This window comes from Hippopotamus amphibius, chromosome 13 (assembly GCF_030028045.1).
Source record: "Hippopotamus amphibius kiboko isolate mHipAmp2 chromosome 13, mHipAmp2.hap2, whole genome shotgun sequence".
NCBI lineage: Eukaryota > Metazoa > Chordata > Mammalia > Artiodactyla > Hippopotamidae > Hippopotamus > Hippopotamus amphibius.
The window spans coordinates 67,597,164-67,618,651 of NC_080198.1; the positions used below are offsets into that span (position 1 = coordinate 67,597,164).

General features: G+C 39.6%; 1 protein-coding gene across 1 annotated transcript in view; it reads left to right on the top strand.

The window, feature by feature from the left end:
• Nucleotides 1-21,488, top strand: part of PRDM5 (PR/SET domain 5) — a 207,029-nt gene that overhangs the window by 63,451 nt on the left and 122,090 nt on the right. Inside the window, exon 3 of the mRNA XM_057706946.1 lies at nucleotides 9,335-9,457. Coding sequence (XP_057562929.1) covers nucleotides 9,335-9,457 — 123 coding nt within the window. The remainder of the gene's footprint in view (nucleotides 1-9,334; nucleotides 9,458-21,488) is intronic.

Genomic DNA, 21,488 nt, shown 5'->3' on the forward strand with positions numbered 1-21,488 from the left:
AGAAATAGTGCCCAGGGCATAAGAGTCCTTTGTGTGCTGAATCTGGTCCCCTGTTGAGAGAGTTTTGACAAATTAGTGTGCATCTATAAGAGGACAGCCAGGATAGTGAAGGAACATATATCACATCAGACACGAAAAGAGTTATTTTCTTGTAGAAGAGAAAATGTGGAGAAGGAGGGACTCCTGCCTTCAGAAATTTGAAGGGCTATATGCGGGAGAGAAGTTAAAACTCCTGAAGGGACAGAGCTGGGACTGAGGGCTGTTGGTCACAGAGCAGCATGTTTGACTTTGGCATAAGGAAGAGTGTCAGCTCAGCTGACACCTGGATTTGCTACTGCTTAGTAATGGCACCTGTTCTTACTTCAGGTGTCCAGGCAGAGGCTACATGTATGTATTTGGGTTTGAATAGTGGTTTTTAGGATATCCTTCATGTTTGTTCCTTGAAAAAGTTGACGTGGCAGAAAAATGGTACATATGTTCCAAGCTGTGCTATTGAAAGCAGTGTTCATCTTTAAGAATATCTGTTAGTTACTGTGAGCCTGACTTTCCTCAGTGTACTGATACTTTATGATTGCAAAATATTCATTGGTATAAAGAAGTCATGCATCTTATTTCTTTGATGCTCACGCAGTGTCTGTGGGGTCACAGGGCAGGGACCCTCATCCCCGTTTTAGAGGTCAGGAGACCATGGCTCAGCTCAGCTAGAGCTGATACACATGTTGGATCACATCTGGCTTTTTGATTCCTAGTCCAGCATGTTTACCACTCTAGAATGCCTTCTAGAGGTTCCTTCCAGCTTGAAGTATTTAGGGCACTAATTATTTATAATGAAAAGGAGACTTTATTTTTCTCATCAGTCTTTTTAAGTTATTTAATTTTGTTTGTATTATATTCTGGATGTTGTTCAGTAGAGAGGCATCTGTAAAACCTGTGCTCTCTCCGTGTGCTTTCCCATCTGAGGACAGGGACTCTGTGGGTTGGGATTGTGAGACAGTATGTGGGGGAGATAGAAGCAGATATACTACCGCGATCTGTGTGTGTGTGTGTGTGTGTGTGTGTGTGTGTGTGTGTGTGTGTGTGTGTGTGTGTGTGTGTAAAGGCACCAAAGCTGGGAAGAATTTTAGACTAAATGATTTGAAAAATCAACAGGAAAAAACCATACCCTTTGCTTAGAAACTGTAAATCATTAGAGTTTCCTAGGGCTGATGTTTGCTAATTTATGAAAATGTGTCTTTCTTTAGTTTAAATCTGACAACAATATGCTGTCAGAATTGATTATCTGAGCACACTTAGTTTTTCGTGGTCCTAAAGATATCCTGAAGTCTGGGTAATTAAATACTGAAGGCAGGGTATCTGGCCTTACTTCAGTTAAAAACAATTGCCGAAAGAATGCCTGTAATTTAAACACAAAAATATGATGACACTTTATCCTCTAAAGACATCCATACTCTAAATCTTAGTTCTTAAAACTATCTTGTTTGAAAAGTCTTGTTGAAAGAAAGGAAAAAATACTTTCTTTAATAAATCATGCAACATAACGTATTGTGACTTCTAATTAAGGATATTATTTCTATATTTTTGGAACTGATTATATTGAACAGCCATTAAATTTTACCATATGTTAACTAAAATTCTATTGGGTACATTTTGCCACATCTGGGGACAAATCTGGCTGATTAGTTTTGCTCTGGGAACCGGATGCCCTGTATGTATTGAGTGAAAAATTCCTCAGGCATTCAAAATAATTGAAGGAAAATATTAGAGTAACATTGTAGATCCTTCTACTGTGAAAATGAACCATCCAAATAATAAATAAGCTTTTCTGTCTGTAGTTGACACAATTTAACAGAGAAAATATTTACATTTACGGAAAGAAAAATTGTTTGTATATTTGATTTGATTACCTACTTCCAGTTTTTTCTTTCATTTACCTGTTAGGGTTTTCCTTTGTTGAGCTGAATCTTTTGTGATTTCTTCTGTCCTTTGCTGGGTGGGAAGACAAACTGTGACATTTAACGCCGCTAATCTTTAATCTGGAAAAAAGACAGATCCATGGTAGCACATTATCTCAGACCTTGAAAAGTGATGTTGGTAGCATTTGACAGAGACTAGAACCTGCCAAGTTCCTGCACAGTGATAATTTTCATTTACTATACAGTGACACAGTCCTAGAGATATGAATGACTAGACTAAAGGGGGGAAGGTTTTCATTTTCACAGGAGGGTTTCTTTCCCTTTCCTACTTAGCTGACTTATTTTTGTGTAACTGGTTGAGGAAGACTGTGCAAATCAGAGTTTGGATTGAAATGGTTTTTATTGCAAGATGAGAATTTGACTTTTTTGTTGGCCCCAGGTATTCAGAAGATGATCCTTAGTAGGACTGTAACCAGTACACTTCATTTCCATGAAAATTCAGATGGAATAAGATGGTATTTGGGAGACTAGTTTTGAAAGGAAAAACAGTACACATTGATTGCAAAGGTCAGTTAGATGCTTCAACATGATACTGAGAGGAATTTTGAATCTTCTTTATTCATTAGTCTTTAAAAATGTTCAATTTAGTATCTCAGGGTTCAGTATCAAATTAAAATAGATAAATGAAGACTTTAATAATAGCCATCTGTCTGGAGTTTTTTTGATTTGGTTTCTCTGGAAAGAGGAAGGATGGATTAGATTATCCTTGGATGTCTCTTAGATATTTCAATGAGGAGAATGCTGGGGTTAGGGTAGGAAGGTAAAAGTCACGGGAGCAGATAATCCAACAGCTTCAGTGAAGTGCTAAAGACTGGGATGGAGGAATGAGCTGGAAAGGACCAGCCACTCAAAAGCTGGAAAAAACAGGTAGTCTGCAAAGACTGTGTAGGGACTTGAGAGGCACTTGGGTGAGGATGTTTAGAATAAAATAGATGCGCAGTGGCTCTGTTAATGAACAAAAAATGTTATCTCAAGTATGAATGTGTAGGCTACTGTAGTGTGGCATTACAGTGTTGTTATGAGAGTATAAGCAATAACATATCAATTTAGGTTATTGAAAGTGCCAAATCTTATAAGAATTTTTTTAAGCTTTTTATGAATATAATTGCTTTACACTGTTGTGCCAGTTTTTGCTGTACACCAAAGTGAATGAGCTGTATTTATACATATATCCCCTTTTCCGCTCCCTCCCACAACTCCCACCATCCCGATTCCAGCCCTCTAAGTTATCACCCCTCATCTATGATCTCCCTGTGTTATGTAGCAGCTTCCCACTAGCTATCTGTTTTACATTTGGTAATGTGTATATGTCAATGCCACTCTCTCACTTGTCCCAGCTCAGCTTCCCCTTCGCCTCCATGCCCCCCCCCCCCCCCCCCGCCCTGGTGTCTTCAAATCCCATCTCTACATCTGCATCTTTATTCTTGCCCTGTCACTGGCAGGGGGCGGGGCGGGGATGGGGGCAGAGACTGTCATACAGAGCGAAGTAAGCCACGATGAGAAAAATACCATATGCTAACTCATATATATGGAATGTGTAAAAGACTTTTAATAAAAAATTTAACTGTGCATCTCTTAAGCTGGAGTATGATGTGAGAAGGTAATAGACAACCAGAAAGTACATATGTCTAATGGAATGGAAATGAGTTACTGAGTCATTCAACATAGCTGGAGCCAAAGGGCCTGGGAAAAAAGCTGAAAAAAAATAAGGAACAAACAACGCCCCTGGTAAAATGGGCTTATTATAATAAGTCACAGAGAAATCTTTGTTATGTTTCACATCTTTGAAGAAAGAATTTCAAATGTCAGGCACATCTGATATATATTGTACTTAATACTGGGTAACAAATGTATGACTAAGAAGGGCCATTAACCAGTTTCTGTAAGTAGTGCTGTCCTCTCATATGCGATCTGCCGTGGGCAAGCACGCTGGTATTTCCCTACGTAGCATTAGTTGGACTGTGTGGATTTCAACAACAGTTGAAGGTTTTAGATTTCAGTTCTGAGAAAATTTTTCTTCCAGGCATCTAGTGGCATTGCTACCTGTTCTGCTAATTTAGCTGTTTGTCAGTATAAAACAGTTTTGTTACTGTTGGAAGGGCCTGGGTATAAAGCAGACTTTATACCCAGATATTTAGAATTGCTTCTTTACTCTGCTTAAAGACGTGTGAACGGGTGTCCCCTTTGAGAGGACGGGTTGCAGTGCATCCTTTATATTTTTCCCAGCAGTGTGGCTGGACATTTTTGGTGTCAGCCAGTGGGCAGTGAGGGTTCCGAGTTGACAGTTTCCAAGGCAGCACAGTTTCCAAGGGTCTCCCAAAGCAGATCTCAGCGTGAGATTGCTGTTTAGTGAGAAATTCCCATAGCTTCACATCTAAACATACGAGATATAAATGTGAGGTATTTATAATCCTAAGTTCTTTTAGCAATTACAGTATTGAAAATTAAATCCCTGCTTTCCAGTGAGGGTCTGCCCTGTATTAGAGAGATTTTTAAATGATTATTGGATCCTTGGGCCTTGAGAAAACATGGATTATTTAAGAAGCATGGCAGAGGTAGGATTAAGATGGCAGAGTAGGAGGACGTGCGCTCACTCCCTCTTGCAGGAGCACCGGAATTACAACTAAATGCTGCACAATCATCGTCAGAAAGACACTGGAACTCACCAAAAAAGACACCCCACACCCAGAGACAAAGGAGAAGCTGCAGTGAGACGGTAGGAGGGGCACAATCGCGTTAAAATCAAATCCCATAAATGCTGGGTGGGTGACTCACAAACTGGAGAACAGTTATACTGCAGAAGTACACCCACTGGAGTGAGGGTTCTGAGCCCCATGTCAGGCTTCCCAACCTGGGAGTCCAGCAACAGGAGGAGGAATCCCCAGAGAATCAGACTCTGAAAGCCAGCGGGATTTGATTGCAGGACCTCCACAGGACTGGGGGAAACAGAGACTCCACTCTTGGAGGGCACACAAAATAGTGTGCTCACCAGGACCCAGGGGGAAGGAGCAGTGACCCTACAGGAGACTGAACCAGACCTACCTGCTGCTGTTGGAGGGTTGCCTGCAGAGGTGGGGGCAGCTGTGGCTCACCGAGGAGACGGGCACTGGCAGCAGGGGTTCTGGGAGGTGCTCATTGGCGGGAACCCTTCCAGAGTCTGCCATTAGCCCCACCAAAGAGCCTGTAAACTCCAGTACTAAGTAGCCTCAGGCCAAACAACCAACAGGGTGTGAACACAGCCCCACCCATTGGCAGACAAGCAGATTAAAGTTTTACTGAGCTCTGCCCACCAAATCGGATTAAAGTCTTACTGAGCTCTGCCCACCCAGCCCTACCCACCATCGGTCCCTCCCATCAGGAAGCACCCATGAGCCTCCTAGATAGCTTCCTCCACAAGAGGGCAGACAACAGTATCAAGCAGTATCAGCAGTATTTCATCTTGTGGAACTGAAAACCACAGCCACAGAAAGATAGAGAAAATGAAAAAGCAGAAGACTTTGTACCAGATGAAGGGACAGGATAAAGCCCCAGAAAAACAACTAAATGAAGAGGAGATAGGCACCCTTCCAGAAAAAGAATTCAGAATAATGATGGTAAGGATGATCCAGGACTTTGCAAAAAGACTGGATGTAAAGATCAAAAAGTTTATCAAAGACCTAGAAGAATGAAAGAGCAAACAAACAGAGATATGCAACACAATAACTGAAATGAAAACTACACTAGAAGGAACCAATAGCAGATTAACTGAGGCAGAAGGGCGAATAAGTGATCTGGAAGACAGAATGGTGAAAATCACTGATGCAGAAAAGAATAAAGAAAAAAGAGTGAAAAGAACTGAAGACAGCCTAAGGTACCTCTGGGACAATGTTAAATGCACCAACATTCGCATTATAGGGGTCCCAGAAGGAGAAGAGAGAGAGAAAGGACCCGAGAAAATATTGGAAGAGATTATAGTTGAAAATTTCCCTACCATGGAAAAGGAAATAGCTACCCAAGTGCAGGAAGCACAGAGAGTCCCAGGCAGGATAAATCCAAGGAGAAACACGCCAAGACATACAGTAGTCAAATGGACAAAAATTAAAGACAGAGAAATATTATTAAAAGCAACAAGGGAAAAACGACAAATAACATACAGGGAACTCCCGTCAGGGTAACAGCTTATTTCTCAACAGAAACTCTGCAAGCCAGAAGGGAGTGGCACAATATATTTCAAGTGATGAAAGGGAAGAACCTACAACCAAGAATACTCTACCCAGCAAGGATCTCATTTAGATTCGAGGGAGAAATCAAAAGCTTTACAGACAAGCAACAGCTAAGAGAATTCAGCATCACCAAACCAGCCCTACAACAAATGCTAAAGGAACTTTTCTAAGCTGGAAACATAAGAGAAGAAAAGGACCTACAAAAACAACAACAAAACAATTAAGAACATGGTACTAGGAACATACATATCGATAATTACCTTGAATGTAAATGGACTAAATGCCCCAACCAAAAGACACAGACTGGCTGAGTGGATACAAAAACAAGACCCGTATGTATACTGTCTCCAAGAGACTGACTTCAGACCTAGGGACACGTACAGATGGAAAGTGAGGGGATGCAAAAAGATATTCCATGCAAATGAAAATCAAAAGAAAGCTGGAGTAGCAATAGTCACATCAGAGAAAAAACAGACTTTAAAATAAAAAATGTTACAAGAGACAAGAAAGGACATTACATAAAGATCAAGGGATCCATCCAAGAAGAGGAGATAACAATTATAAATATATATGCACCCAGTGTAGGAGCACCTCCATACATAAGGCAAATGCTAACAACTATGAAAGAGGAAATGCAAGGCAGGAATAGAGACACAGATGTAGAGAACAAACATATGGACACCAAGTGGGGAAAGCGGGAAGAGTTGGGGGGGGGATGAATTGGGAGATTGGGATACCAAATTGTACACTCTAAATATACGCTGTTTATTGTCTGTTAACTGTATTGCAATAAAAGTTCTTAAAAAAAAACCTATTAATCCATAAGCTTTTAGCTTATATTTACAAATGTTATCATTTTATTTAATACATCTATCAAATATTAAAAAAAAAAGCATGGCCGATATAAGATACAAGGATCAGGCTACCTGTACTTTTTCCCCGACAACATGTATTAGAATCTTGAAACATCAGTCTTTGTGATGCATGCAGCACTTGTTTTTATGCCGCAGCTTTGGATAAGCTGACCTCTAGGGGTGACTTCTTGGTCTCCAGGTCAGTGCGTGATCTGGCCTGTGCCATTCTCATCTCAGCGCCCACCATTTTCTCTGTTGCTTCTGTTCCAGCCTCATGACCTTCTTGCTGTTCTTAATTGTTTCCAACTCAGGGCCTTTCTATTTGCCCTTTGCTTGCTGTTCCCTCTAGCCTGCAGCCACTCTTTCCTGAGCTCTCCCCTCGCCTGTGTCCTCCCTTCATTTAGAACTCTTGTCAGGCCACCTCATCAGAGAGGCTCTGCCTGACTACCTCATCTGGAAGAGCCCTTCTCCCCTCACTCTGCATCCTCCTCTTATGCTTTAGTTGTCTTCACAGCACTTATCTTTTTTTAAAAAATTAATTAATTAACTTATTTATTGGCTGTGTTGGGTCTTCATTGCTGCGTGTGGGCTTTCTCTGGCTGCAGAGAGCAGGGGCGACTCTTCATTGTAGTGTGTGGGCTTCTCATTGCGGTGGATTCTCTTGTTGTGGAGCACGGGGTCTAGGCGCATAGGCTTCAGTAGTTGTGGCATGTGGGCTCAATAGTTGTGGCTCGTGGGCTCTAGAGCACAGGCTCAGTAGTTGTAGTTCACGGAATTAGTTTCTCCACGGCATTGGCAGATGGATTCTTAACCACTGCACCACCAGGGAAGCCCAAAGCACTTATCTTTACCTGAATTTATATTCTGTGCTTATATGCTCTTAAGTGCTGTGAGGTCAGCCTTCATCTGTCTTGTTCACTGAAAGATTCCAGGTGCGTTAGCAGTGCCTGGCACCATGGTGGGGACTCAGTCAGTATTTGCTCAGTGCATGAATGATTGTCCAAATGTATCATGAAAATACGTACCTTATTAGGCTAGTTATGCTTTACTTTATAAAATAAAATTTTGGAGGTCTGAAATTTGTTTTTCCTCACCCAGGCCAGTGAAGGTATAGTGTTATATTTGTGTTACTTGGTGTTGGAGATATGGAGTGCTAATCACTCATTTCTTCCCCCCTCCCCTCCTCGATTCCAGTTGAATATAAACACAAAATGAGCATTGGATAGAGATTGGTATCTGTTTTATTAAACTGAGCAAGTGACCACTACCCTACAATGCAAGGGTTTTGAGAAGCTAGATTCGAAGCAGCTTGGATTCAAGAATGTCCGATGGAGGTGACTTCCCAGGTGGCACAGTGGATAAGACTCCTTGCTCCCAATGCTGGGAGCCCGGGTTCGATCCCTGGTCAGGAAATTAGATCCCACATGCATGTCGCAACTAAGAGTTCACATGCCACAACTAAGGAGTGTGCTGCAACTAAGGAGCCAGTGAGCCGCAACTGAGGAGCTGGTGAGCCACAACTAAGGAGCCTGACTGCCGCAACTAAGACCTGGTACAACTAACTAACTAACTAATTAAATATTTAAAAAAAAAAAAAAAAAAGAATGTACAACGGAGTACTTGATCCTTTGGCAGTTACCCCCTCCCTTGACTGAGAGTTGAGTAGATTTGACCAGGAGGGCTTATGGCATGAAACTAAAAACAGAGAGCCCACTGTCCTTCTCAGCAAGACATGAGCAGACCAATAAAAGACAAAATCGAACTTGTTTTATTCATCCACTAGTTAAAAATGTGAATGGTGGCCCAGTCAGAGTCCACTGGTTAGATTAGCAAATTCTCCGCATGTGGAAATGATTCAATAAGCAGGTGGAGTGAGAAATTGAAAAGATTGTTCCAGCTCCACCCCCTCCCACTTGAGGAACCAAGCAGCACTGCCCTCTTCTGTGGAAAAAAGGGGATGGATTGTAATTATAGTTACCCCCTGAATAATTGCATTTGCGCCACGTATATTAAAATATACCTACAAATAGATAATTTCTACCAGAAAAGAGCCATCAACACAGGATGTTTCTGAGAGTTGATTGCAATTGTGAGTCATCTAGACATCTGCCAGCATGAAAGAGTAGGCTCTGTGTGTACATATGTTTAAAGGGAAGAATGGATGTTAATCCAGAACCTCTTCAACACCTGTTAATAAAGAAGGTAATACTTATGAAGAAGTACCGTGTTATTTTTAGTATGGGTAATCTGTTGAGTATGGCTAATATGAACGTCAAGTATAAATTCAGGAGCTTTTATGTTTCAGGTTCGTGGGAGTAAGGGAGAAGTTCTGTACATTTTGGATGCAACCAACCCCCGGCACTCCAACTGGCTTCGCTTTGTGCACGAGGCACCATCTCAGGAGCAGAAGAACTTGGCTGCCATTCAAGTGAGCTTATTTGCTTCTTATTTGTACTCTGTACTGTGAGGGGAATGAACTAATTTATAACTGTACGCCCTGTTTTAAATTTATTTCCCAATGACCTGCTTCAAATAACAGTAACTAACTCATAAAAGCAGAGAAATCTCATCTAGTCAGCATATGCAGGAAAGGGCAAGCCTTGCTGTAAATTGACACCAGATCACTCACTTTATGAGAATTCTTGAGGGAATGAATTACATGGTCTGATATTGTCCTTGGCAGATTCTGCTTTCAAGTACTTTTAATTCACCCAGTGAATGTTTATTGATAGTTTTTCTAGTTGATGGTTTATTTGGCTCATAGCATAATATTCTATGTTATTGTTTGGGAAAGGCTTCATGGAGAAAGTTTATTTGGGTATGTCCCTGTGAGTATACTCTGAGCTTCTTGAGGATATTGTATTACTCAGGGTTTTTAGAGAAACAGAACCAACAGAATCTTTATATCTATGTCTATATCTATATCTCTATATGTATATGTATGTATCTATATCTATATCTATGATGTATATCTATCCATCGATGCATCTGTCCATCCATCCATCCGTCCGTCCATCCATCCATCCGTCCATCCATCCATCCAGAGAGAGAAAGACTGAAAAAGAGGTTTATTATAAGGAATTGGCTTATGTGGTTATGGAGGCTGACAAGTCCAAAATCTGCAGAGCCAGTGTCCCACTTTGAGTCCAGCAGTCACAGGCTGCTGTTGAACAAGGAAGAGCTTATGGTCTAGTTCAAGTGTGATGACTGGAAGGCTGCTGTAGAGTCAGCAGGAGCCAGTGTCCCACTTGAAAGGCTGTCATACCTGAAGAGTGGATATTCCAGTTTAAAGGCCATCTGGCAAAAGAATTCTTTTACTTGGGGAAGGGAGACCCATTTGTTCTTTTTTTTTTTTAAATCGGCTGTGTTGGATCTTCGTTGCTGCACATGGGCATTCTCTGGTTGTGGCGAGTGGGGGCTACTCTTCATTGTGGTGCATGGGCTCCTCATTGTGGTGGCTTCTCCTGTTGTGGAGCACAGGCTCTAGGCGTGTGGGTTTCAGTAGTTGCGGCACATGGGCTCAGTAGTTGTGGCTCACCGGCTCTAGAGCGCAGGCTCAATAGTTGTGGCGCACAGGCTTAGTTGCTCTGTGGCATATGGTATCTTCCTGGGACAGGGCTTGAACCCATATCCCCTGCATTGGCAGGCAAGTTCTTAACCACTGTGCCACCTAGGAAGTCCCCCATTTCTTCTTTTTAGGACTTCAGTTAATTGGCTGAGACCCATCTGCATTGTTGAGGGCAATCTACTTTACTCAAATTCATGTATTAAAACATGAATCTCATTCAAAAACACCCTCACAGAAACACCCAAAGTAATGTTTGAACAGCTGTCTGGGTGCCCTGTGGCCTAGTCAAGCTGACACATAACATTAACTCTCCCAGGTGGGAACAATGTTTTCTTGAATTCTGTATCCCTATATCTTAGTATAGTGCTGCACGCAACGTTGGACACAAATTGTGAATTGAACTTTGGTGATCCTTCAGTAGAAATGAAGGGAAGAAGAGAAAAAGTCAAGGCAAGGAGTTTTTAGAGGGGCTCTATAATTAAATCACATTGGGCAGATCATTAAGAGAACAAAGAAACATTACATTCTCTTGGGGAATTGACTTATCACATGTGAAAACTCAGCTCCTGAAACCTAAACTGCAAAAGAGAATGCAAAGCTATGGTTGGCAGAACCAAGAGGGAAGAGAAAAGAATAGAGAATTAACAATTCTCTGAGTATTTACCATGTGCACTCTTCTAGAAGCTTCATATACATCACGTCATTTATTCATAAAAACTCTGAGAGATTAATAATTTACTGAGGGTTATGCTGATTTCACTCACTTCCAGGTCTAAAACCAACACTGGCAAGAGGGGAAATGCACAGAATTAGGTTTTAAAGTAAACAGAAAGTGCAGTCATTTAGAATATTTCATTTCCTGGTGTTATTAGCTAACCAGGTTTTTTTCAGTAAAAATAAGTAGTGGATAACCAGTGTGATTGCTGGTTCTTTTTGTGTGGATAAATGAGTGATGACTTACCAAAGGGCTGAGAGGGGATGGAAAATAGAATCTTTTGGCAGCCAACTGTATTCAAGCCACTTTTTAGATCGTTCATGATGTGTGTTGATCCAATCACGTTTAAATTGATCTTTTTAATGTGTAGACATTGTTTTTTTTCAAGTATTTTATATTTTTTCATAGTTTTCTGAGGCATATTCATCTCACAGGCTCTTCAGTTATATCCTAATTTTAATTTGAAGACTGTTTCTTTGTAAATGTTAACAATATCAAAGTTGCCTTGTAGAAACATGAAATCTAATTTAGGCAAACCCATTTTTTTGTAGGTTCTTCATTATTGTGTTTTAGAGAATATTATTCTATTTAAACTAGATTCTTTTCTCTTTATGCTTAAATAATGATTTTAAGCTTTTCTCAAATTCCTTTTTGGGCATTTCTTCCTGTTGGCTATTATTTCTGTAGTATCAATAGTTCTCTCCATCTGCCCAAACTTTCAAGCTGTTATACGCTCAGCTTTGAGTTTTGCCTCAGAATACCTCAGCTTATCCTTGTCTAAGAGTTCCCTTTAACTGTACATTTTGCTTATACTGAATTCTTTAGTTAATGGAATACTGTCAGTAAGTGTTTGTCTCCATCTTTTACTACCCACATTTGCTACTCTGTGCCCTATTTATTTCATCATATTTTAGCCACCTACACTTCTCTCCTTTTTGGCAACCAAGATTTCTAAGACTTACACAGTTTTCATGTTAATTTGGTGTATTCAGTACTTTTCTTCCTCTATATCAACTGTGTTTCTTTTCTTGAAAGCAAATAGGAATCTACAAGAGATGACTATTGCAGCTTTGGTACTCCAAGAAATTATTGCTTGACTTAATAACGGGGGGCGAAGTGGGAGTGGGATTAGAGTAGGACTCATAAACTAGCTAGAGGCTCTGAAGTTTCACACTTGAATTGAATTAGAATCTATGACTGTTCAGAGGCCACTGTGAGCGTCTTTTGGTGCAAAAGTGATGACAGTGCCTTTAATTCCTTTTAAATACGGTTGTGGCCTTTCCTAAGCGGAGGGTTGAGTGCACTGCTGCCATGTTTCTTGCTGTGGAGCACAGTGTGGACCTTTGCTAGCTCCCTTGAGGGAACGTCTTTGTTACTTGAACAGTAGCTGGAGAAGCAGATTGCTCAGAGTTCAAAATCACATCTGAGCTAGAGGTGGAGAGTTTAATATTTGGGTCACGTGGCTGCCAGTGATGTCAGCCTTCTGATTAGTTGGGATAATCTCCTGAGGATTGCATTCCAGAAACATTGAGTTGGTAAGAGAAGATCATAATGTTTCCTGCAAAACATTATGAATCACTGGCATTCCAAATTGCATCTGAAATTTGGGGTATTCAGGAAATTTTTTATTTGAGCTGTACATCCCAGGAGTGGAGTAAATGAGAAACATTTGTGGTTATGTGGCTTGCTTGGTGGAAAACGTCAATACTTGGTCCAGTTTTTTTGGACAAGGGATTAAGAATTCGAGGTCTGTTTTGGCAGAGGATGGGAACTCCTTTTCAGAGATTCAGTTATATTTCTAGTTTTGCAATTTATTTGATTTTGGAAAATTTGCTTTGGAAATGATGATTTAAAGTATCTGAATTATTGAAGAAGGATCTCGTAAGCAAACAATTCCTCCTACATGCACACATTTCAGAATAATCAGTTGAACTGTATCTTCAGGCCTATGAAAAATATTTCCAACTAAACCAGAAAATTCTAAACGTGAAAGATTTGGCTTAAAATGAACCAAAAGAATTTTTAAGCTCCATAAGAGATGGGGCGATTCTTATTAAATGCTAATTTTATTATACTAAAGGAAAAAAATATATAATGTTTGAAAAAGTAATTGAACTACTTAGTACTTTGCAGGCTATTGAAAATTTCTGATCTTTTGGTAGAAAACTATTTAAATACAGAATTATGTCATTTAAAGTTAAAACTTGGAATTCTTTAGTCATTACAGAGCTAGAGTATTATATCTCACGTTCTTAAGACATGTGTCCCAACATATCTTCCCTGGGACTTTTCACAGTATATTATTAACATATTGGAATGGTGGCTTGTTGTTCTAAGAAAAAGAAGCCTATGGAAGAATATTTGGATTTTGGTCCACTGTTCCACAAAGGGTGTCAGGGTGTGGGGATGGTCTAAATAAGTCTAGAGGGCACTGGGCTCTGAGCTGAGCTTGCGATGGCAACACAGCTCTGCCCTGATTCCAATGTCAGTTTGGTATCCCCATTACCAGGAGGCCTATTATATTACGTGTTATTTGCTCTCATACCCGTGCCTTGTGAGAAGATGGACAGTCTTAGTTTATCCCAGAGTCTTTTCTGGCGACACGTGACTTTTCAGTATGAAGAGATGGGAGATCAAGTGTGACTCTCCAAGGAGAGCTGCAACTTGCATGTTTTTGGAGCACAAGTAGAACTTTATCCATTGTCATCCAGCCATCAAGGTCAACAGGCTTATCAAATAGTGTCGATGCAGAATTCAGATAGCAGTGGAACCAACCAAGCAACCAACAAAAAGAAATATTAAAAGGATTTATCATTTACACCCAAAATTATATATAGTTTCCTCTAATTGTTTCTTCCCTATTTCTGTTTTTTTTTCTATCAAATTTATGCAAATGGTGTTTCTGCAACATTTTCTGGACTCTGTCTGTTACAGAATTGTAAGGTGCAGCTCTCTAGCGATTTTCTTCAATAAAATATCAGCTAAATAACTCGCAGGTGTGTCTTTTAATGGGTTATCTTCCAGTAAGGTCCATATTTGTTTTTCACTAGGGTAAAAATTTAAAGTAAATTAAAATTACAAGTAACTGGTCCTGTGAGGTTTTAGGTAGCAACCCTACTGTTGCCATATGTTCCTGCAGGGAGTAGGGGAATTTTATCAATTGATTATTTTCAGTCAGGTTGTAGTTTATTGGTAGGGAAAATGAATATGTATAGAGATATCTTTACGATATATAGTGATAACCTTGAAGGATGAGTTAGTTAATCCTTAATAATGATGATGTTGGCAGCTAACACTTTCTGCACACTTGCTATACGCTGGTAAGTGGTGATATATATTAAATCCTTAGTACTTACTGCGACCGTATGAGGAGATACTGTAATTATCATTTCCCGTTGTCACATGAGGATACTGGCACACAGAGAGTCTAAGTAACTTGCCTGAGTCACACAGCCTGTGGGTAGCTGGATAGGATTTGAACCCTTGTGATCTGTCTTCCCTGTCTACTCTCTGAACCTCTGTGCTCTAATACCTTAGAGCTGAGGTAAATTACAAAGGAGCAAATTCAGATTTAAAAAACTTTCAGTGGGAAGGGATAAATTGGGAGATTGGGATTGACATGTACACACTACTCTATATAAAATAGATAACTAATAAGGCCCTACTGCATAGCACAGGGAATGCTACTCAATACACTATAATGGCCTTTATGGGAAAAGAATCTAAAAAAGAGTGGATATATGTATATGGCTAATGGATTCACTTTGCTGTACACCTGAAACTAACACAGTGTTGTAAATTGACTTTACTACAATAAAAATTAAAAAAAGAAAAAAACCTTCCATATATCTGAACTTGCTATTTAGATATTTTGAAACTGCAAGAGTTATTTATACCACATATTCCTTGATCTTTTTTAAGTTCCCAAACTATCCATAATTCATTACAAAGCATTGCACCTTCTTCTCTTCATATAAAGGTGATGTCTAGGCAATATCTGTCCTGGCCTCTTTTTCCCTTTGGTTCCTTTCTTTTCATCTAAGCTTCTAGCTAATGTGTTAAACATGAGATAAAGTTAGCATCTAGATCCCTTGAAATGAAAAATTGTAAAATTTCAGAATCAGAGCATGTCAGGTTGAGTATAGGGGAAATTTTTGAGTAGACAGGATTTTCTGTGTCTCTCAATCCAGAAACGATACAGGTAGTTTTTGTTAGAACCTCCACTGAAAACCAACATGCTTCCCGGTATCCTGTGTCACCCAGCAGTAAAACAAAATGTGTTGTTGCCTTTTGACTTATTCAAGAGTTCTGTGAATCACTTTGGAGTTTTATTGGAGTTTGACTTTTGAGCTTTTCTTTCTTTTTTTTTTTTTTTTTTTTGCATTGACAAACATTTCTTTCTTTCTAATTTTATTGGAGTATAGTTGATTTACAGTGTTGTATTAGTTTTCAGGTGTATAGCAAAGTGAATCAGTTAGACATATACATCCACTTTTTTTTTTTTTTTTTTTAGATTCTTTTCCCATATAGGCCATTGCAGAGTACTGAGTAGAGTTCCCTGTGCTATACAGCAGGTTCTTATTAGTTACCTATTTCATATATAGTAGTGTGTGCATGTCAGTCCCAATCTCCTAATTTATCCTCCCTACCCACCCCCCTGCTATCCCCTGGTAACCGTAAGTTTGTTTTCTGCATCTGTGCCTCTGCTTCTGTTTTGTAAATAAGTTCATTTGTACCCTTTTTTTTTTTTAAAGATTCCATCAATATATGATATATTTCAGAACGATTTTTGTCTAGCCTATCTTATCTGTATGTTTTTGTAGTTGCATTAGTTATATATTTGCTGTATAACAAGTTTCCCCCACATTTTAACAGCTTAAAACAACAAACACCTATTATTCATACATTTTCTGAGTCAGAAATTCAGGAGCGACTCAGCTGAGTCGGTCTGGAGTTCGGGCTCTGGGACTGTCACAAGGTTGCAGTCAGGGAGTCAGCTGGGGCTGTTTGGTCTCGGAAGACTTGATTAGATTCCACTTCCAAGTTCATTCACATAGCTATCAGCAGGAGGCTTCAGTTCTTAACCACGTAAACCTTCTCTAGGGCTCCTCACGACAGAGAGAAGCAGCTTGTTTCTCCGAGGGATGTGAGAGAGAGAAGACAGCAGTCTTTTATAGCCTAGTTTTGGAAATGACCTACCATATCATCATTTCTCTAGGATGCTGTTAGTGACACAGACGCAGTGCAGGAGGAGACTGCACAAGAGTGTGGATTCCGGGAGGTGGATCATCCAGGAGGAGGATGTCTTCACCGCTGGCTGTAGCAGTGATCACTGGGGAGATGTGGTTTATAGAAAGGTGGGGTAAGATTAGAGTCCGTGACAACACAAGGCTTTGATGCAGAATCAGAAGGAATGCAGGACCCAGCCCCCTTTGGATGCTCTTAAGGAAGGCCATTTTAGGCAGTAGGTTCCTGACCCTTAACCTCAGTGGCTGAGCAGTGTATTGAACTCATTCAGTCAACTGATAGCTCCCAAGCGTCTGCTCTGTGCCAGGGCCTGGACTCAGCATTGGAGATGTTATAGTTAAAAAGATGATCTAGTTCCTCTTTTCGTAGCAGTAAAAGTAATCTTTAAAACTCTGTTCCTCTTTGTGAATTAATGGTAATAATACCTATCTCATTGGATTTTTGTGAGGATTATATTAAATGAGATAACATATGCAAAACCCCTGACCCCTATATGTGCCAATATATGTTAGCTAGTATTTTCATTCTCTCTATCCCTGCCAGGTCTGTGGTTGTTGTCTTTATAGTTTTGTCTCTGTGTGAAATAGAACAAAGTCTGTTTTATTTCCTTTAAATTCCTCTCAAAGTAGCTGATATAGTTCTAAGCACGTAGAAGACTTCTCTGTAAATATTCACCCCTCACAGGACAACCTGCTGGGTGGAATGATGGAACCCTAAGGGACCTGCTCCTGACTGGCTGCAGCCACCTGGCTCCCGGCTCCTGGGCACCTCAGTTGTTGGATACACAGGGACATGTGCCTCTGTACAGGCCACTTGAGCACGGTGCGCTGTGACACTAGTGGCTGTGGCTCTGTGGCCTGTCTTCCCTTTGGAAAGATAACTGGGACTTTAGAGACAGGAGAGATGTCCTGAGGTGGAAGGTGTCTTGTGCTCTGCAGAGACCTTTACTAGGTACAGCGGTTTGGCAGCCTCAGAGACAGGTTTGAGGTCACTGTGATGTTTGTGCTAAGCCACTTTTCAGCTTTCTTGAGGAAGCAGGTTTGTGCGGGTCGATTATTCCTTAAGCAACACACCTGCATTCTGCCCGCTCTCAGCTATCTTTCAGAACGGAGAATGCTGGATGCTAGTGGGGAGGATCCCTAGAAACCATTTAAAAGGCTCATAATTTTGTAACCCAGCAAAGCATCAACCAAAAGGAAGCCAGAGGGCTGAAGAGCGTGTGCTTCCTCATTGATTTGGGGCCTTTGGTAACAGGGTTAGTGGCAGTGAATGTATGAAGTAGAATTGAAAATAGAAATTCTGTGCAGTGATTCTTTGTGGAGGAAAAAGTGCTGAGTCTTATATTTAATATTTATTATTATTCATTTAGAATTAAATTCTATTTAATATTGGATTTAAAACTTAAAATTTAAAACTTAAAAAATATTTAACTAAAAATATTCCGCATACCTCCAGAGCAGGAGCCCAAACGACGTAACGTGTTGATGGTCTCACTTAGGGAAATGATTTATTTACAAGTGAATTTCTGTCACGAGTCCGAGTTCGTCAGGAGCAGTCTGTGTCAGTTTTGTCTGTTCTCACACTCCCCACCCTGCATAGATATGTCCCGCGGGGACCTAGTGAGTGCTTGCTGACCTAGCTCCTCTGCTCACTTTTTCGCGAATGGTACACCTAGTTGCATGCACCTTGTCAATTTGGAAAACTTTTAAGTCTTTTTCCTTTGCAATAACCAAAAACAAATGCTTCCACTTGATCTCTGGCCTGCAGTTTACATGCATGTGAGTATTTGGTCTGGCAGAGGGAAACACGTTCCCTGCTGAGTCTGTATGGTCCATGTGTACACAGTTTGGTCTACAGTGTAGGTATTTTTATCTCTTAGCCAGATGACTGTGCAGCCAATAGCACCTCATCATTATGTCAAGTCTTTTTACAAACATGACCACAGACAATCAGAGTCTTAAACTCAGATGCTCTGTTGAGTAACAGCTAGACAGTCCAGTCTGCACTGACTCAGAAACCTGGGATATAGAGAAATGAAATGGCGAAGGTTAATGGGAAGGCAGGTCTTTGCTGTGAAGTGGTAGGGTTCTTTCAAATCATACTTAACAAATATAATAATGAAAGATTGGTATTTGAGAATTAATCAACATTGCGTTAAATACACTGGAACCAGCCTGTGTCATGACAAAGTTTAAGAAGAGATATGGTAGAAATTAAAAAGAAGGAAGTTTAAAATCTTTTAGTTGCTAAAAAATGTAGTGAAAAGAAGAGCCAATTGTTATTGATGCAGCAAAGCAAACAACATGAACACCTCATTTATCAGAGGAAGAAATTAAACTAATAAATATGCATATTATATATATTACATATATATTATGTATGAAATTTATTTTTAAGTGTTAAAACTAAAATCTAGACACCTAAAATTAAGTATACGTACTGCTTGTTGCCAGGCAAGATTTTTTTGTGTGTGTGAACATAAGGAAGGAAATGACTGTTTTTGTTTTTCAAAATTGGAGATATGTTTTACGATGAGTTTTAGATTTATTTTGTAATGATTGGCATTAAAATAGTTAATAACTGCAAAGTGCAGTCAGTTTAATGCGTATAACAGAAAACACTAGAATTAGCCACATTCAGTTCTTTATCAGTGGAAGTTGGGTTTTCTAGGGAAATTTCTATTCAGAGAAAACTACTCTATCCAGTTCATGAACAGATTCTCAGAAAAGATTCAGCCACTACTAAGCAATAGAAAGTAAAATGCAAAGTTCCACATTCCATCATGGAACTGATAAAATATTGAAAAGAAGGTATACAGTTTCTATTATAATTTATGTATCTTTCAATTAATGTAAGCTGCACAACAAAGTTACACTGTATTCAGCTAAGTATGTTAAATTCTAGATTTTGAGGAAACTGGCTCACAAAGCTTTAGGAGAAATGTTACCTTAGAACCTAATCTAATCATCCTTAATTGCTTCTTAGTTCTCTTTGGAAATCTCACATGATTCAAAAAGGACAGGTTGGGGAAAGGAGAAAGGACAACTACTTACTGGGCTGTAGGCTATTATCTGTGGTGCATCATTGCATCAAGAAGGAACAGAGACCAGTGGAAGAGGAGATCTGAGATTTAGGTATGGCCTTTCCTTTCACTTGGAACTTTTAGGAAGTAATTAAATATGTCATTAACATGACTGATTTATGTCAAAACTATACATGCTTTTTATTACACATCCTTCGTTATCCGTGGGAGATTGGTTGCAGGACACCTGTGTATACGGAAATCTGTGGGTGCTCAAATCTCTTATGTATAAAATGGTGTAGTACTGTCAGCCGTGTGTATTCTCAGAGGCAGAACCCATGGGATACAGAGGGCCTACTATACTTAATTAAGTGGGTAATCAATTGACTAATATGTCTATGATTTCTTAAGTTGGTATTTAATGAACGTCTCAGTACGCAGAGATTAAAGCAACATCCTGTGGTTAATTAAGTCCTTTGAGATACGCTGTGTACACTTTATGGTGGTTTACACATCTGTCTGTTCTATTAGTTTTTCAGACAGGAGACAGGAACAGAAAAGGAACAAAAAGCAGGGTCATTCTGACCCTACTCTTCTTCAGGCAATAGTGTGTAAAGCCAGCTAGGCTTTTGAGAGCTTTCCCTATGTGGCTTAATTCTGTGCCCATTTCTTGACTTTGGAGTGTAGTGTGCTTATATGTAGCTTTTATTTTTGTACTTTATCAGATTTAAAATCCTTATTATCAAGCATTATATGCTTGTATTAAACTTGCATAAATATATTCTGCTTTGTTTCCATTTGGCAGACCAATGTCATGTTGTTTACAAGGGTGATACCTAATAACCCCTTGAAATACTTTGTACCTTACTATTGAGTAACACATATGTTAATACTCTGTTGACATCATCTAAAACCCATAGGAAACCCCACGATATTTTTACCTCTAGAAAGTCAAACAGTAAGTGAAAACAAAACAAAAACTGATTATCCGTGCTTATGAAATGAGATTTCAAACTGTGCCACTTCGGTCCATTATAAAAATTTGTAGAATTTCTGCGTCAGTATTATTTCACTTAATTCCAACAGTTCCCCCCAAGCCCCAAGGTAGTAGTAGTATACCCTTTTTGCAGATGAAAAAGCTGCGCTTAAGTTTATACAGCCTAGAAGTGGTAGAGCAGAGCTTTCTGCCCCAGTTAGCCTGACATGCAAATTTGGTATCAAGATTCTTCCAGAGAGAGAGGGATGCTGAGTCCAATAGTCAGTTTTTATCTGAAAGACTCAGAAGAATACATGTACCTTTTAAAGCAATGATGACTGTATACTTCAGGTTACATTTATCTTTTTTTGTTCACCAAGCTGTACATCATATACCCAAGACTTGCATATTTCATAACGGGAAGTTCATACCTTTTGACCAGCTTCACCCATTTAGCCATTAAACACATTTTTAATAAATGAAATTGCAGTGATGTTTACAAAGTTGACCTATTGCCAAAATTAGTGAACTATGTGATGGTGAGACTTGCAGCAGAAATCACAGGTAAAAGTTATTTGGGACTGAGTACACTTTATTTGGGGGTTCAGTGGTCAGGAGTATGTTCCTATAAAAAAATGCAAGTAGCCTGTTTTAATGTTTGGAAATACTTGAAAATTGAAAAGATGTTCTAAGAATACATTTTTCAATTTTGGTGAATGTTAAGAAAAGTGATATAAATAATACTTATAGAGTCTGCAACTTCTGACATCAAACATGCACACCTACTTACAGCTGCACCTGTTCTCTCTCCTTTCTCCTCTACGAACAAGCCTGCTACCTGTATACCTCCTTCTGATGGACACTTGCAATGTAGATTACCCCTTCTCTCCATTTGATATTTACCCTCTCACACTCAACAGGATTCTTCTCA